The sequence below is a fragment of the Ambystoma mexicanum genome, chromosome 12, assembly GCF_040938575.1.
Source record: "Ambystoma mexicanum isolate Mex_15411 chromosome 12, UKY_AmexF1_1, whole genome shotgun sequence".
NCBI lineage: Eukaryota > Metazoa > Chordata > Amphibia > Caudata > Ambystomatidae > Ambystoma > Ambystoma mexicanum.
The window spans coordinates 1,159,072,773-1,159,091,514 of NC_090936.1; the positions used below are offsets into that span (position 1 = coordinate 1,159,072,773).

Sequence of the window (18,742 nt, forward strand, 5' to 3'; positions counted from 1 at the left end):
GAAAGTGTTTGATGTCAGATTCCCATAGTAACAATGGATGTTAACGACTTCAATGGTACTCCATGTTTTGTCCACATAAGAACGAAGGGCAGAGCTGGTCTGCAGGTTCACCAGATATCTCACAACCAAAAGATTAACTCACTGAGCTATCGTAGCTATCTAGGCATAACAGTGACAGGAAACTAACTGTGATCATTAGAACGACAACAGTGGAAAGTTTAAAAATGAAGCAGCAATGGCATTAAAAAAATTGTAAACCAGAAACTGGTTAAAAAGTTCAAATGTACACTGTATTCAATAACAGATTATACTTACATCACACCAAAGTACACATGCACTTAAACATTACAGGAAATCCTCAAGTTGAAGTAGACATCAGCTTTCATAAATCATGAAACATTAAGCACTCCAAACCAGTCAAGAGAGACCTTAACACAGCTACATTTTCCCAAGCTTTTGTTTCATTATATTAAGAAGCGGGACAGCCGAAAGGTTGCATTAAATAACGCGCCCAACCAAAAATAAAGTGTTCATGGCGTTTGGTTCCCAGAAATAAGGTATTAGCTTTTTGCGATTTCCAGGTGTTAACCCCAGGCACGTTGGCGGCCCCAGAAGAGACCCGTTGTGATAGACAGTCTATCTGCAAAGTTCACCAGTCTCCGGCTTTGGTCTTTTTCCCCTTGTTCTTCCCCGTCACACGCTGCCGCTTCAGCTTCTTCCTTTGCCTGGGGTTCATCCACACTGGATACTGTCCGTGCTCATTCAGAAGGCTCTTTTTGTTTCTTTTGCTGTCCATGTCCATCTTGCAGCTTTCACCTAAAAAATAAATAAACATAAAATTAAAAAAGAACCGGCTCGTTTATGAATACTGAAAGAAGGGGGTGACAATACTAAGCACCTTGCAGAAGAAACACATAATTAACAAAAGGACCCTCTAAGGCAGTGGCCCCCAACCTTTTGTTAGCAACGAGCAACATTTACGTGTCAGATTGAACGGTGAGCAACTTCATTGATTTGATGTAATTTATGGCTTTCAGTTAGGGGTAAAATAATTAGAACACAAAATCCTAACTGTACCAAGTTCAATATTGCTAATGGTACACGTTCATTTATCTATTTGTATAGCGTGCCTAAGTTATCTGGGCACTTTTCTTAAAGGTTACATCTGTTACAAGAAGTATACATTTCGGAAAGTACAGTAGTTAGATATCACCAAAAGTACATATGTTACAAATTATATACAAGAAGAGCAGCCTCCGGGAATAAACATGCTACAGCAGCATAGGTACACACGATGCAAGTACTACGTTGCGAACAGCAGACCCAATTATAGACCCTGAGAGGTGAGCCACATTTTTACATTTCTTCTGAAGATGAGCAAGAAGGTTCTACTCTTAACAGGCAAGGAATTAAATTGTTTGGCTGCTAGGACTGGAATCTGCTGCCCCCCCCGCTTTCTGAAGCTTAAAGCTTGGTATTTTGAGGCAGTGTTGTAGCAAAGATCTGGTGGGGCGATCTGAGACATTCCGTACTATTAATTACTTAATGATCAGTAATAATAGTAATCTCATCCAGGTGCAAAGTCTAGTCCAGGCAATCCATAATGGCCTCAAGTATCACAATACCAATTTAATGTCAAATGATGCTAAAGTGGCAAATATTTTATTTTTAGGCACTAGCACCGCAGAATTATTCCACATTGTGAGGCGTAACAAAATAAGTGAGTGCTTTAAGTTCTCTCCCAGGACATTTTCAAGAGATTTAATGGCAAATGTTAAATTTTAAGCATGTCTGAACGGTAACATTTAAATTAAAATGAAAGGCTCATTTTGGGTCCACACCCCACCCAAAAAAGTATTGGCAGTATCTTTAGTAGAAAATAGCAATTTTTTTTTGGAGCAGGGGATGAGTGACACTGGACAGAAAATGGTTGAATTTTCAGATAATTTCAACCAGGCTTCGAGTGTCGAAGGGGGTGCGGGGGGGCGGGGGGGGTCCTATCCACCTAAGAATTCCCTTGAAATGCAGTGTCAAATAGTGCTCTAGGTCTCTTACATTGAAGCCAAGTGATTAGGATTTAAAAGATGTTTCCGATGGATTTGGCTACTCTTTCCCCAAGCAATCCTCTCAGAAATATAGTTGTAATTGGTGCATTGTTAATCACATTAGTAGGCCAGTAACTTTGTTCACAACCTTTTATTTTAATAATAATTGTTTAAAAAAAAATAATAATAATGTACTTAATACAGAAGAGGTTTCTAAGCGCAGACCTAGGATTCAAACCTGTGTTGCTCTGCGTCGCCTTGCCCCCAAAAGGAGCGCGCTGCCACCGAGCTATACTATTGTGTTGGAACTTTTGAAGACAACTTTACAGAAGGAATGAGTTTTCCTTGATACTGTGCATATTATATGTTCATATACCTCACTTGTTAAGTGCTCACCCTAGACAATTGGTCAGCCTGCACTGCGCAAGTTCAAACCTCTGGCAGGGCCGACTTAGCCATTCACCTTTCAATATTGATAAATTCAGTAAATTACATTGGGTAACAAGAGCCAGAAAAATCTAGCTAGAAATGCTATACTAAAATAAATAATTACTATGCCACTGAGAAATTATTTTCAGTAACGTATGTGCAACTGGTAGCTATACCAATTTATTAATTGCGCACAATTTGGTATGGATTCACCTTAATCGCCCATAAACCACACGCCAGATAAGCAAAGCATAAAACAATGTGAAGTGTTCCACCAGGACACTGAAATACAAGAAATAGGTACATTTGTAACAAATATGATGCATGGGGCACACCAACTTCCTGTAAAGAAATTGGCATAAGCAAATTGTTTAAGAAGGCAATGTGAGGAGTCGGGCACAAGTTTGCCATGTTTTGGTTAAAGACTTTTGTAAAGGGGTTGGGGAAAAGACCCTGCTCTAAGAGGAATTTCCCTCCCTAACCCAAAACGAAGGATCTGTCCGTGTCAGGATGTTAAAAACAAAACTGCTGTGTACAAAGTTCTATTCCGACCTCACACTATAAACTAAACTATAAGGTGAAAAAGATGAAAAGAGGAATGTCTAACATTATAGAGTTCATAAAGGAAGAATAAATGGTTCAAACAAAAATGTTCAAGGAAGAAGATTCTTGGCTCCAGAGGGTAGCTCCCGTCCCCCGGATTCTGCTTTGCTCCTTGAGGTTTTAATACACAATAGTTATGTGGGCCTCTCTTGGCCAACTTCCACACAAACGTCTGGCTTTACATTTTTAGTTTATTTCAGGTCACCTGCTATTTCTATCCAATGGTGTGGTTTCTTGTTTAAAACAATCATTTTCCATTGCCTGTTATACTCTCCTTCCAGGACTGCTCTTCCTTCAGAGTCTTCACCCACTTCCAAAGTTCCTTATATATAACGTTGGATAGTGTAACCCTGATTGGTTATCTCCTCTCTGCTTCTTAAGCATTTGTACTGTGTACATTCACACATTAGAAGAGGGGTTGCTTGTGATTTAGGCTCCTCTATGTCTTTTTTTTTTTTTAAATCTCCTTCACTGTTAAGTGGCTCTCAAATGTCCACCCGCTGCATGCTCGCCGATACGCCCAGTGAGCCAGTTGGAGAACTCTTGCAGTCTGCAGAAGGATTCCCGCCTGCCCCCTCCTTGCAGGCACCTTCCCTCATTCACCATCATCCGCGGCTTGCACGACACACCCGCTTTCCTCTTAGCTTTGGTAGGTGAAACACTGCCTTCATCTGCGAACACCCAGGAGTCCCTCACCAACTCCTGGCGTTCCTGCAGCGTCTCTTGGCTCAACAGCTTCTTTCTCAGTCGCTGAGCCACCTAGCTCCACCATGCCGGTCCCGGATCTTCGATTCTCTGGTCCTTAAGTGAGGTACAGCTCTCTCTAGTCAGTCACCACATCAACTGTCATGGATTCTCGGTTTGGGCTGCTTACATTTCCCAGGCACAGGTGTGTGACAAAATAAACACTACAGTGCTTGCAGTGTCTTTTACTTCACATTGCTCTATTACTCTTCTTGATCCCAGTACTTTGAGGATTCTGGGAACCAAAGTCCATTGTTGAGAATGGACTGGTTTTGATGGCAAGTCAGTTCTGATTCATTGACGAGAGGAATTGAAAAAGGTGATCATCAGATTTGATTAAAGGGGGTTCACTGTCCTTTATAGGAAAAGGAGTAGATGCATGCCAATAGGCCATGAGGATTTCAGACACAGGAAGGTTATTTTCAAGAGAAAAACAGGGGATACCATCTCTCACTGGATGGAGCCATCACATCGCCCCGCAGGCTGTCTCCTCCCATGTGATCCTTCCTCATATAGCCACCCCAGGGTCAGGCTCAGGTAGCAGCTGCCATACCCTAGCCACACAGGAGGTGGTTACTGCCGCAAGATCAGCGAGGACCCCACCGGATTCACCACAAAAAGCTTGGGATGGCATGCCACTTATTAGTCCAATATGCAAGTACCAGTTCTACAAAGGCACATAAGTTGCTAGTTTACCAGAATACAAACATGGGCATTTAGTTCGATTATTTTTCTCGTACTGGACAAAGAATCAGAAGATGAAAAGTTCTTCAAAGATGATGCAATTCGTATCAAACATGTTGGGCAATAAATTGTTCTAACACACAAATCGTACATGTACAAAAGAAGCTCATGGGAACTTCATTGACAGTTGGGCATTCAAGTCACTGATTTTCTTTCTAATCATTTGGCAAGCTTTGGCAACTAACCCTTACTGGCTACCTTAGTGCTGCAGGGGACGGTTGAGTAGGCTGCAACATTGTCGCTACAGATTGTGTACTTGATCCAGCCCGTGGTGCACCTCTTTGTATACTAGAGCTCCAAGTGGTCTAGAAATTTTAGCGTGCCAAGACTGGGACTGTCTCAATAAGTCTGGATTCAGTTGCGAGTTATTTTTACTTCGTATTACAGCACCAGTACAATGGGTATTCACGTGGATGACTAGGCCAGGCTAGTTTCCAGGCTCTATTCAATCACTGGGGTTCGTCTCATCCGAAGCCCTGAGAGATTAATCTCTGCAGCTGTGTCCCCCCCCCCCCCCTTTGCTCTCTGCATCCACCTAGCCTTCCCCACCACTCAGACCACTCTACTGATGCCTACACAGCTAATGCTTTAACAGTATGCCATGCCTGGTAAATAGAGCAGGCCGAGTCCTGGCTCAGGGTACACCGCCATTGATGTCTCAACCCTGAATGTCCTCATTCTTGGCCTCCACACAATGGCCCAGAGCAACTGGCGAGCAACATTCTAGGGTCAGGAAAGCACCATGTTGCTCACAAGCTACACGTTGGGGGGGGGGGAATCACTGCTCCGAGGTATAGGTTAACAACGAATGTGGGAAGTTTTACAACTAGGGAAGGGTCTCAAATCTTGATCAAACAGTCCCAATTGAACGTAGATTAGTTCTAAGCAAACCTGCATCAAATAATCTAAAACCAATACAAGTGACACTTTTCACCACACCCAACTGCACTAGAAAATTTAAAACGCAGCAAAATTAGGACTAAGTATAGTGCAAACGAAATATTAAAGATACAAGCATGGAAAATGCCAAACACTTCTAAGCAGTGCAGATGGATTTTGCTCTTATGGTGTGTCCATTTTATACCCAGTTTGCACTGCAATGCAGTCACGAATAAAGAAATTCGTTTTTCCCTCATGGAAATTAGGTTATTAGATTTTTCTGCAGCCTTCATTACAAGGGCATTCTCCTTGGCCACCACCAAAGACTGGACATTGGTGACCATGGTCTATGCCGGTTCCATTGTTTGCTTGCGCGCACCACCCATTCTGAGTCTCGAAGTACATTTAGCCCTGCAATGTTCACCAGGGATCTATACCATCACAGCTCGATTATAATCTTTATTTGGTGCCAAATTGGGCCAGTCTTTCTACCTGATTTTTTTATGTTAAGTTGAATTATACTACGCTCCGTTACCATTTGCATGGTTGCCAGGCGCTCACATGGCTCTGTAAGAAAGTGGGTTGGTTAGTGAGGGGCTAAGGTAGAGGTTGTGCTCTTCTGTTCGTGCTTGTATAGCCAGGGGAAACTGGCGTCACACATAGAAGCTTTCTGAATGCGTTTGGATTATGAACACTGAGGTTGTGTCTGGAAGGGCAACGTCCAGTGACTGGGCTGTTTGTGGCATTTGTTTCAAGGCGGATGCGTTGGTTGTGTGTATGTGCGAGGTGGGACTGGCTCCTGAGGGTATGCTGGGGAGAGAGAGAGAAGCAGAGATACCCTTGGGTCTGTCGCGCATTATAAATAATAAAACAAGGAGCAGAGATGGTTAGTACTAATGAAGGCGAGCTAAATCATGGTTTTCAATCAATTTCTGAAGTTGAGGTGGTCGTCTGTCATTCTTATTTCCCTCGGGACCAAGTTCCATTGACGTAAAAATGCAGTTCTTTCAAATGTCCTTTTTTCATACGGTTTTCTTTCGATTTGAAGATAGTCGCTTGATCTTAGGTTTCTTCCTGATGGGAAGCGGTTGATCTTGGCTTGAGGTATTCTGCTCCTTGCCAGTGTAGTATTCGACGCAGAGAGCTTTGAAGTTAATGTGTTTTTTTACTGGGCAACAGTGTAGGCTTCTCTGGACTGGTGTGATGTGTCGCTTCCATTTCAGGAGTATCCTTGCTGCAGTATTTTGGATGTATTGGGAGTTTTTTTGAGCCGTTCTGGCATTCCAGGGTAGAGGCTGTTCACAGTATTTACTTGATAATACCAAGGAGATGATTCGAAGGGTTCTGTGTGTCAAGGAGAGGATCCCTCTAATTAGTCACAGGAGGCAGAAGCATTTCTTTGCTATAGTGTTGAGAAAGTCTGTTGTCCATGAGTATTCCAACAGCCGATGCTTCCAGTTGAGTTGCCACGCTTTGATGCCTGTTCAGTTGTGTCCACTGCGTTATCCTCTGGGGGCAAGATCATTTCTGTTTTGATCAGGTGTAGCTTGAACTTGTTGGTCGTCACCCAGATTTATAGGTCAGTGAGGTAATTGTTGAGGGTGTCGTTTGGTCTTGGGTTAGTGTTACCTTGACAATGAGGCATGCATCATCTGCGTAGTTGTAGGCGGTCAGTTCGTGGTTTCGAACGATTTTCATTAAGGCTGACATGTAAATGTTGGAGAGGGGAGAGGCTTGAGCCTTTTAGTACACCACAGGAGATGTTTAAGTATGGACGCACTACAGAAGCCAGCACTGCTGCTCCACCAGAATAAGCAACACTGACTGAAGAAGACATTACAAGTCAACAAGGATGGGTTATCCTGCTTTTAACCTCACAAACACTTCTAATAAGCAACTCTAAGGCCAGCAAAACATGGCTTCGAGCACTGAAATATGCCCAGCCCAAGTTGCCCAGCGAGATAAGCACTTCTTTGGAAGCAATTGCTTTTATTCCCCTGCTACACCAGGCACAACTACCATTCCTTTACTCACGCAGCTATTTTCCATTGTTGCAGTACAGAATATTTAAAATGTGAGATCCTGCGGTTGACTAAAGCATTGCCAGAAAAGTGAACATAATTCACCCCCGTTCAAAAGTACTCACCATCCGCAATAGTGTCTGCGTCCGTTTTCTCTACAAGTTTCTCAGGGGCCACAACCGTCGCAATCTCTTTAACATCCTCCATTGTTACATCACCACCACTTTTTGTGAGGATCGTCTTCAGTCGAGCAAGTTCCTTGGGTGCATTCTTTTTCCGCTTTTCAGCACGCATTTTTCTCTTCCACTTACTTCTTAAGCTTTTCGCCATTGTAAACAACCTGTCAAAATAAGATGAACAAAAATAGTAATTAGGATTGCAGTCTGTACACTGCGACGGAGAAGCAGGACACAAAAGAGCAACCCAGAAAACAGTTGGCTAGTGCATTCCACTTCTCCAAGCCAGGAGGGCACTGCAGCAGGCGGGTTTAGGAAGCAGGGCGGGGTCTCCTACCTCCGCTGCACCCCAAAAGTAGCAAGAATTGTGGGAACAGGAGGGAAATGACTGGGGACATGCAGGGGGCATCCGTGAGCAGGACGCCCCATCATTATAGGAGGGAAGGTTTAGGCTGTTCTACTGCAGTAGGTGCTTGTAAATCATTTGCTCAGCCCCCCTTCCTTAATGCAAGTCTCCTGAAGTGCCCATTCAAATGAAGGCTTCAGTGCATATAGGAGGAATTGTATGTGCTGCTTATGCGGGAAACAGAGCCCTGGCTCAGGTGCTGTTGGGGAAACTGCTGGGGGCTCTGCTCTGGTCCACGCTAAGCCCTGGTCAGTGTATGGAGGACGAAGACTGTGTTGCTTCCCTAAGCCAATGAACTACCGGAGCGGGCAGTTGACTGTATGAAACAGCCCAATGGAGCAGTGTCAGCAAACTAATTCATTCTGTATAGATCATCCAATACAATCACCAACTCTGACCGTGCCAGATCTTAAACCCATCAGTTGGTGTAGATCTGGGGCAAAAGCAGACAAACGCTGGTTAATTTTTCTTGCACAGTCAAGGCCCTCATGCGAACAAGAGGTTTCATTAGTAAAAAAAAAAAAAAATATAAGAGTATCGACTTGGATAATAGGGTACAGGTGGTTAAAGGAATCAGATATTAAGGATGGTGATCCATGAATAGGACGACTTCTCTTTTTTTAATATCAATGTCGGTTTTACCCGGGAAACAAAGTTAATCATGCCCATCACCCGTAGGCAACAGAGGAAGGCAATGCCCATCATAACATATGCAGGCAATTAGTTCTGACATCACAAACCACCTTTGTCTGTAGAAACTTGTACACTCGATTTATCCTACGGTCAAGTCTCACACTTATGGGGGTGGTAAAAGTTGAACATGGTTTCTGTAAATTGGAGGCTGCAATTGTCAGTCAAGCATGGAAGGGCTCTTGGGGGTGTTACCAAAGTTAAGGAGGTATGACAATTTAGGGGTATGACCCTGAAAGATCACAACTCCATCGTAGACGAGCGAATAGGGCTGGCGACCGGAATGTGCATGGGCTTAATTTCCCAGTAAAAAGGAAGCCTGAGATGTCACTTTCCATTGTATTTTTGCAAGAGATTCACCTGCTTCAGAGGGATGAGCAAAGAATGAGACGCAGGGCCTTCCCGAAACTGTTTGGTTGCTTCAGGGAGTAGAAGAAGCAGGGTTGGGCCAATTTATTGAGGGCAGGCACCCCCATCTCGAATACGAAAATGCTACAGTATCCCATCGGGAGTTGTGTATGTGTCTTAAGGTGGCTATGGGATAGCTTGTTGACCCAAGTTCCCCTCTGCACGTCTACTCGGGGCAGGACCGGTTCCTGGAGGAGGTGGCATCTCAGGCACTACCTTTTGCTGAGGGTGACATACTGACGGGGGAGGAGGGGTGATTTTAGCCTGGTGCCTAATGCAGTGGTGGAAAAAAACCCTGCCTGCGTCCAGAGCGGACTAAAAGCATGCCATATTATTCGATAAATACATACAGGAACAGGGCCTGGTGGATGCTTGGAGGGTTTTCCATGGGGACAGATTTCCCTTTCTATTCCCATGTGCATGGGGGTTGGTTCTCTAGATTCTACCCGTTACTGATCCCCAATGGGTTCTTCCCATGTGTATGGGTGGTGGAGATCGAACAGCGCATACTATCAGACCATGCAACTGTGAGGCTTTCTTTGGCGATCCTGGATAGACCTCCACTGACTAAAAGGCCCTGGAAGTGGTATGATCCCGCTTTGGCAGAACAGGTTCTTTGCAGGCAAATCAGGGGAAGCCATTACAAATTATTTTCGGTAAAATGTGAATGTGGATCTCTGAGGCAACCGTGTGGAATGCCATGAAGGCAGTCATCCGGGAGACTGATCAGTCGATCTGTGGTGTATATTAGGGAGCGTACTAGGCAGGGGCATTTGGAATGGGAGAGGCAGAGCATAAGGGTTCAGGGTTGCATGCTTCCCTATGGGTGTTAAAAGTAGCATTGAAATAAAATGGAGGATACCTGGCTGATATATCTGCACTGGCCATTTTTAAAACTAGGCAATTTTATTATGCGAATAGCAATAAGGCAAATTGCCTCTTGATCAATAAAATAAAGAAGGTAAGGAGGCGGATCATCATAGCAGCCTTATACATGATCAAGGGGGGCTGCAATGGGCAGAAGTCGGACAAACTACAGATACATTTTACATCTGTATTTGGAGGGAAATTGCTATCTGAGGGAGCGCAAGTTCAACATTTGCGTGACGCTGTGTTCCCGCACCTTGATCAGAGGGAATTTCTATAGTTGCCTATACGACACCTTGCGAGGTGGAATGGGCAATCAAATCCTTGAGAGCAAGGCCCTGGGCCCAGAAAGGTTCACAGCCTCCTTTCATAGGAAGTTCCGGTCCCTTCTAGTCCCACACTTGATGTTCCTATTCAATTAATTCCTAGAATCTGGTTTGGACACTTAATGGGAACATCTACTAGGGTCCTGATTCCGAAACCTTGGAAGGACCCAGCCTGTTCCGACTCATACCCTTCAATTACATTGACTAATAATGATTCAAAGCTATTTTCCAAGATCCTAGTGCAGCGCTTGAGGGAGGTCTTGCCAACAATTATAGATGGTGATCAAACAGGAAGGAGTACTCATGATAGCATCAGATGGGTCCTAGAAATCATTGGGGTGGGCCACAATGGAGGCAGCGGATGGAGGCAGGGGTGGAGGCCCTAGGCGCCCATAAAAACGTTCAAAAGGGTGGACTGGGGCTATATTAGGCATATCTTTGAGGCTTTTGGCTTTGTTCCGAACTTCTTAGTTGGTTCTTGCCACTGCGCTTAGATTGAATGGGCATTACTCTCAGAATTTAGCTATAACTAGAAGGAGCAGGCAGGGCTGTCCCCTCTTCACTGGTTTTCATGCTACCAATGACGCTGTTCGCCTGCCATGCCAGAAATAATGAAAGATCACTGGATTTCAGTGTATGAAGATGTTCTCTTAATGCTGGCAAACCCCGGTTATCTTTGGGAGCCACACTGCTAGAGTTAACATCTCTACAGAAAGTGGTCGGATTTATTGTTAACTACAACATATCACATGGGCTCGACATCTCAGTGAGTCAGGTCGGTCTAATATGGAGGCACTCTTCCCCCATACGGTGGAGTCTGGCATCCTTTCCTTACCTGGTGGTCCAGATCTCAAATAGGGTGTCTGGGGTGTACCAAGCTAATTTCCCCTCGCCCTTCAGGGAACTGACGGAAGATCTAGCTAGATGGGGCAGGTAGGAGATATCCTAGTTTGGCAGGATCAGTGCTGTTATGATGAACTTAGTTCCCAAACCTTTATATTTCTGCCTGGGCCTGCTGGTTAGAATTCTCGATGCCGAGCTCTGTAATTAGCAGTATAGGACTTCCCAACTCTTTTAGGGTAAAAGGAGGGCACGGTCGCTAAACAGGTTCTGACAAAATATTTGAGACAGGGTTGGCGGTGGTGGGTTGCAGAAGCTTTCAGATATAACCTGGCTGAGCAGATCTCATGTGATGGTCTGGTTGGGGAACAATCCTGCTCCAAAGTGGAGGGCTACAGAGAAGGCCTTCTCTGGGATAGGTGTGTCTAGGCTTCCATATGTTGGTCACAGTTGGATCGTGTGCTGGGGGACGGGGGTCTTTGTTGCTGTCTTACACTAGGCAAACGCTTTATTATTCAAAGCACTCCAGTGGGTGCAGGTCCACTCGCACTGGTTTGGAATAACACCGCCTTTCTGCCGGGCTGTGAGAAGGCAAGATTTGGGGCCTGGGTTGCGGGTGGATTGGAAAACTTGCAGCAGGTATATAAGTGGGTAGCCTATTGTTCTTTACTGAATGTAAAAAAGCTTTCTTTTTGACTGAAGTGGAGTGGTTTCGGTATGTGCAACTGTGCCACTGGGCAGGATTAAAAGCGAGGGAAAGAGGCCCTTAAACCCTTTTCAGCGTACACTCCAAGCTGGCGCCAGAAATTCCAAAGTGTTGCAGCTGTAAAGCTACTAGATATATGGGGGTGGTGTCTCCCCCCTCCCATCCCCCCACCCCCAGTCTGCCTTATACAAATAAATAGGAAGGGAATTTGGAAATCGCAGTAGAGGATGTGTGCCTGAATCTGGACCCAGATGTGTAAGAGCTATGGGACTGTGGGAAAGGGGTGTATTTTTGGAGGGATGTTTTGGGTAAGATCAAGGAGATTATAGGGGTTCACTTACCGCTGGAGCCGTTGGTGGTGTTGCTGGGGACACTGGCAAGGCCCCCCCCCCCCCAAATGTCTGGGCATATTGCATCCCTGCTAGGGTTCCATATGTTAATATCCCTGCAAAAATATTGCCATATGTTTTTGTGCTGATATTAAGCCATGGAACCTGCGCCATCCCCCCAGACCCAATAACCCCATGGATTATCCCCACTAATAATATCACCTATGGTTTTACCCTAAGGACCATATATATATGGCAATATTATTGGTGGGGATAATATTACCCGATAACCCTGCTAGGACACTTGCTATTGGCAGCTAGATTGACCATTGCCCAGAATTGGAAAAGTCAGAGCATCCGATCCTTCAAATGTGGAGGATGAAGTGCTGGGATATTTTGATTTTGGAAAAGATCACAGCCCTGTGTGATGGGAGATATTTAAAATATGTGGCCATATAGAAACAGTTCATGGATTACACAGAACTATCCAGCATTTGTTGTGAAGCCCCCGCTTTTCTCCTTCATATAAGGGTTTAAATGTGTTGTTACAAGAGAGAAGGGGTGGGCTGTTGGCTGTGGGGATGGCGAAATTGGGTGGGATTAAGGATTGGGAGATGCATTTGGTAAAGAAAGGGGGAAGATGATATGTGCCTTGGAGTTGCGTCTTTGTTGCTCAGGGTGGCGGGTAGGCTGGTCTGTGTGGTGAAAAGGAAATTGTACCAAGGAGAAGACTAAAAACGTACCGACTTCACTCACAACGTGGACGGAAATTACAATTAAGTGCAAGTGATCATTGCATATGAATGTCAACTAAAAAATCTCAAACTAAGAATATCAGGACACATTTGTCACTCTAAATACTTGAAACAGCCATAGAACCCCCAAAGAGTCAACACCAATCGTTCCGTCAATGGAAAGCGCGATTTTTAGAACCAAGTGCACGTCCATACAACTCAAAGTATATGTTATGGTATCCAATACTTTTATCTTACGGCGCCTGGCCTTGTCCAAAGGATGGCATATTGTGACCCAGGCAGGGTGTCGCCAGACAGTCAGTGGAAAGGAAGGGCGGGTTGGGGAGCAGGCAGTAAGAAAAAGAAATTGGACAATAGAACAAACAAAAAAAAGAAATAATCTGAGAGGAAACCAATTTGGATGAGTGGGAGGGGATATGGTTGTCCAAGTAGGGATGCGCGTTTCTCAAATGTGATAATTTATTGGTAAGCATAGGTGCAGCTCGTATAGTGCAGAGTTTTATTACGATGGCAATATCTAGAACAAAAGCATGGTACTAGATGTAGTTGGTGAGTGATCGACTTGAGAGGTGAACAAGCTGACCCTATTAGTGCAATACACTATGAGGCACATTCAGTACTGTGATCGTAATTTGACGCCCACCATCAAGTTTACTACCTGCAACCCCAGAAAACTAAAATCCCCCTAGAACTAGGACTCTGGAGCCTGAATTATAACAACGATTGCTATGGTTTATGCATAGTTGGGTAATAGCCTTTCTGAATACGCATCCACCTGTGATCGAACACTTTTGCTCTGGAGATAAACTTTTGGTAATGTTTGATATTATTGCCTCTGTATGATACATCAAAGAGGAGACATGTGATAAATGAATTACTTGGCAAGTATTTAGATCTTTGCTGCATAACTTCAAGGCTTGGTTAAAAAAGGCCCTAATCCATACGGTGCCAACGTGATGCTGTATTTTATAGTGGAATCTCACATTTCAAAGCCATTCATTCACTTCAAAAATATGAAAACTACATCTGACTTTAGTGAAAGAAAAACAGATGGTGTTGCAAGACAGAATGAAATTGCAATGTGGCATCTTGCGGGATAGGAAACAGGATGCCACCCCTGCCCCACCATCAATTATACAGAGCAGAAAGGGTAATCAAATATTTGAAAACATTTCTCACTAAAACAGAATCCATTTTTTTTAAAGCACTTGAACACTTCTTGGCTGCCTTCAGGACCAACATTTCAATGCTTTTAAGATTATATTGTGATAACTCTTCCGTATTGGGAAAGGTATTTGTGGATGTTCTTAAAGGGGACCATTTAATGCAGTATGTCTGGATGTTTCTTAGGAGATTCTTAGTACATGGACTCTTAAAGCTCCGTCCAGCCATTCAGACGTGACGGACAAGCCAACTGGTGCATCCTAAAAACAGGCAAACAATCCCAAACAAAAGAAATGGGGAGTAATAATGCAGGGATAGAAATTAAGATTGGATAAGGAGGAGCTAAAAGCTGCTCCTAGGTATCCAGCATTAACCAGTGAGCAAGAGCTACCACTGGAGAATGAGGAGCTAGTACATAGAGTTCAGCAAATCTAGCTTATTAACCATTTTATCCATAATGTAGGACTCTTATGTTTTAAATGATGTAAATATGTGCATTTAAGTTTATTGATTGTCCCACGCGCACAGAGTTGATGTCAAATGTGTGTGTGTTCAGCATCAGTTGGGCTGGGGAGCTAAAAGCTGTTCCTGGTAGCAATTTGTGTCAATCTGAACAGGCTCTTCCAAGCTAAAAGCAGTAGCTAAAAAGCTCCCCTCAATTTCGAACCCTGTAATGCCCAATAAAATGACAAATATGCATGTGCTTGCCTCAACCCGTGCGGCTCCATAGAGATAATAATTGTTCTTTTATAACGCGCTTATTGGTTTCTAAGTGCAGGATCAGGATTCAAACTTGTGTTGCACTGCATGGTCTTGCTTCCAAGACAAACGTGTTGTCCCAGAGTTATCCACCCATCGATCTCCTTCTTAGTGCTCATCAGAACAGTGCAAAAGGAAGGAACTTTGATCTACTGCTGGATCTGAAGAGTACCATGAAGGTATAAATGAATCGAATTTGTATGAATGACAAGCTGCAAAGTATGGAATACAAAAACATATTGGATTTTAGATTTAAAGTATACTTTATTTGCCTAAAGACAGCCCCACTGGTGACAGAAATTACATTTTGACTCCCCCCCCCCCCAAAAAAATTAATAAATAATAGGTGGTTAAATACTTCTTCAAAATTATATCTTAATCTCGGATGGTGTTCACCTTTTATGGTCTGTACAATTGGTATAACTAAACCGAGCAACAGTTTATTACTAGCCATTAAATAAATTGGCTATCATCAGGAGCAATGTGGTTTTAGCGTCAAAGAAAGTTGCAGAGGATTTTCACAGCTACAGTGTGGCATATGTTGGGAAGGGGGTGGGTGATCATCCCAGCCCCCCCCCAGTGCTTTCGGATGTGGCAGAGTCCTGGAAGTGTGCAGTAGGGACACAGGGAAGGGGGGGGTGGTACGGGCCATAGTGCAGGGAGGATGAGGGCTGTTTCTGTTCTAGCAAACATGGGGAACCAAAACGCCATATTAGATAGTAGCAGACACATTGGAATCGAGGCCTAACTTCGCACTGCAGCCAGGGCCCGAGACGTGCACACAGAAATAAGTGCATACATGCGGGAAAAGGGTGTAGCTTGGACACCAGTGAGAAAGGCCAGAGCTACAGAGATTCATAGACCCTTCATTGTTTCATGTTGCAAACATTTGGTATCCCAGAAGGAATTTGCCCTGCAAGGCCCAAAGGGGATTGAAAGCGCTCTGCGAAAAGCGATCTCACAAGGAGGGCACGAGCCTCTGACCCAGCTGCAAGTAATAGCACCCAGATGCCCCCATCCCAAGAGCCCCAGCATTCCAAGGTACCAGTCAGTCCACACCATAAAACGGTTGGACCCTCAATCGACCAAGAAAGATCAGAAAGCAGGGACCAGTTGCCTTCACCATAGTTCACGTGATTGTACTGCAAGGTGCTGGGAAGGGTAAACCATAGCTAAAACGGGGGTGGTGAGCTTTCAACGGACACCAACGGGTCTGGAATCGAGTTAATGTGTGTAATGCAATCGCAGTATTCTCTTAGCCCTTGTCTGGGTAATGGCCAAAAATGTCAATTACGCGGCCGAAAATGCAGACTTTTTTTTTGGCTCCTCTTACACCACATATATATGTGGGGGGGGTATATGATATAATATTATAGGGGTGATGCAGGGGGTTTCCTCCCACATATGTATGTGGTGTAAAGAGTTTTTAAAAAATAATGTTTTAAAAAAAAAGGTCCGCATTTTTGGCCTTCGCAATAGGGTTGCAGTGATCACATAGATCCCTTGTCTGCACTACGAGGTGCACATCAGGTCAGAGATCGAACCTCCATTGGTTTTCTTCACCAAAGAACCAATTAAGTGGAGCTTCATGTCTGATGACGCACAAGGCAAAGCCTGCATGGAAGAAGACGGACGGAAGGGGCTGGGACCAATGGCCTGGCATTCCCTATGGAGCAGGTAGCCTATGTATAGGGTCGCACCAACCAGCCATTTGGATTTGTACATTATGCAATGTATGTCACTGATGGCACTGCATTCATAAAGTGTCGCTCATACCGATTCGCCAGAATGTTCCGTGGCAGCATAGTACTTTGCTGGCACATTTCTATTTATGTATAAATAAAACTTTGTTCCCCTTGCAAGTGGTGTGCTGGGCCTTTTTCCCCCTAGTGGGTTGTATTTTTTCTGGTGTGAGCGTTGAGGGGTTTCTCTGCACATAATGGGAGGCAGTTTTGCAGGGACATTATTGCAGAGGATAAATCTGTTGCAAGTTTCTCCAAAAACAAAACGGATCATTATGAAAAACACGAGGTATTGTTAGAATTCAAGTCCCTTTCTCACACTCGAGGAAGCCAACAAGTGGACTACCCGAAAAGAGCAACACCACTTCCCTCCATCTGGACCTTTGCTATGGTTACCCCCATACGTAATGGGACAACTCAGGGGGGACCGCCATCCCTCAAGTCAGGCTCATGGCAAGCCAGATCCCCTCACCTAGCTATCTCCATGACATGGATCCCCCCCTCTTAAAGTATGTTCAAAAACATGCCTCAAAATGGGAACTCGCCAGTGGCTAGTAATAATGGACTCGTGTGATTAATGCTGTGTGTAAAAGGACAACTGATGGGATGAATAGCTTGCAACTTGAAATGTTTACCCATGTTCTAGAAGGTTTACCATGTCCCCTAAAACTCAGGACCAACAGAACAAACATCACTGTGTATCAATACAAGTAAGAATAATGTACATAGATATATATTTACATACTGAATTCCAGTCAGTAACGTAGCATACTGAATTGGGCAGAGTTAGTCATTGCACAGTCCTTTAATCCGCTCTCCAAGTGTCTGCCTTAGGGTCAGGGGCTCAAGGCACTCAGACATATGTGGCTCACTGTACTTCAAAAGTGTTTTCTTAGTGTCACTGCCCAAGTTTAGTTTCCTCTGTGGTGGCGCTGTTATTCATGGGGCCGTGCTCCCAGTGGATAGACCCCCCTGAATTGAATGGGCAGGATCCGCTCACATCACTGCCATGAGTGTGCCCAGGTGAGCGAAAGCTCCCCAGCCACTCCAGTCAACGCGACCCGGGTTCCCCTGGCCCCTGCCTTCTTCCTCACCTGGGACATCACTAACCTTAAACCGAGCCACACCGCCAACGCGACTCTGGACCTAGGCTACTCTCTTAGTGTGCTCCATCTGGCACTAGGACGGGCTGACTCACTTTTGCAGGCCATCTGTTCTGGGTTGTTGTCCCGACCCGGGACACACCGTTAGTGCAGCCCACATTTAGCAGTTCACCAGCTTTCCACCACCTGTCCGAGGTACTGCTCACTCCTCCCTGTCCACTGCATCTGTCCACAGGCCACACGTATGCCAGATAAAGCCATGTCTTCAACTAGGGCCGTACTTCCTAAAGGGCCCATGGCACTCTACTCATTGGGTAACTCCTTGCATACACGGCCTGGCATGAGAAGATTCCATCATACTCTGGGGCCTGCTCAAGACAACAGCCTCCCAGGGACAGACAGCACAAAACCCTTCCTTCTAGCCATCTAACAGACTCTTCAACCATTAATAGTTTTCTCAAGTGTTCCCTCTGTCCTTCAGCCCAGCCAGGCCATTCCACCATCCCTGGACAGGGGACACCTGTCCTGGACCCTGGCCATTCCAAATGTCCCCCAGGGAGTGGGATATGGGTTCCTCCAACAACTTGGAAGGTAAGTGCAGTAAAAACGACCTACACATGTTAAACTATTTAAACTCTATAGCTGTGAGCGCATCTTTTGCCCTGGCAGGGGTCGGTGAGTGTCTGTGTAACCCTGTCCTAAACGGGTGCAGTTTGGGCCGGAGTTACAAGTAGCTTCATTATTTGACTTTTATGGACTTCATTGATTCATGGTGCGTCACCCTTTCTCAACTCTCATGCTGGACTTCATTTGCATCTTGTACTCATGGAACCCTCAATCATGCTGTTCCCATCTTCATCTTGTATCCTGGCATGCAACATTATGTTACTACTGACTTCTGCAAGTGTAAAATCTCTCCCCTCTTGCTTCTCCACTCTTTTTGACTGCTTACTCTCTGTTCTCTCCTCCTCTCCCTTTTCCTATCTCCTTCCCTCCTCCCATTACT

At 44.7% G+C, this 18,742-nt stretch overlaps 1 protein-coding gene across 1 annotated transcript in view; it reads right to left on the reverse strand.

Annotated features, from left to right (window-relative positions):
- Positions 1–268: 268 nt before the first annotated feature.
- The window catches only part of LLPH (LLP homolog, long-term synaptic facilitation factor), a 28,759-nt gene continuing 10,285 nt past the window's right edge, over positions 269–18,742 (reverse strand). Inside the window, exons 2-3 of the mRNA XM_069629757.1 lie at positions 7,591–7,805; positions 269–816 (exon numbers count right to left, since the gene is read on the reverse strand). Coding sequence (XP_069485858.1) covers positions 650–816; positions 7,591–7,795 — 372 coding nt within the window. The 5' untranslated portion in view covers positions 7,796–7,805 and the 3' untranslated portion in view covers positions 269–649. The remainder of the gene's footprint in view (positions 817–7,590; positions 7,806–18,742) is intronic.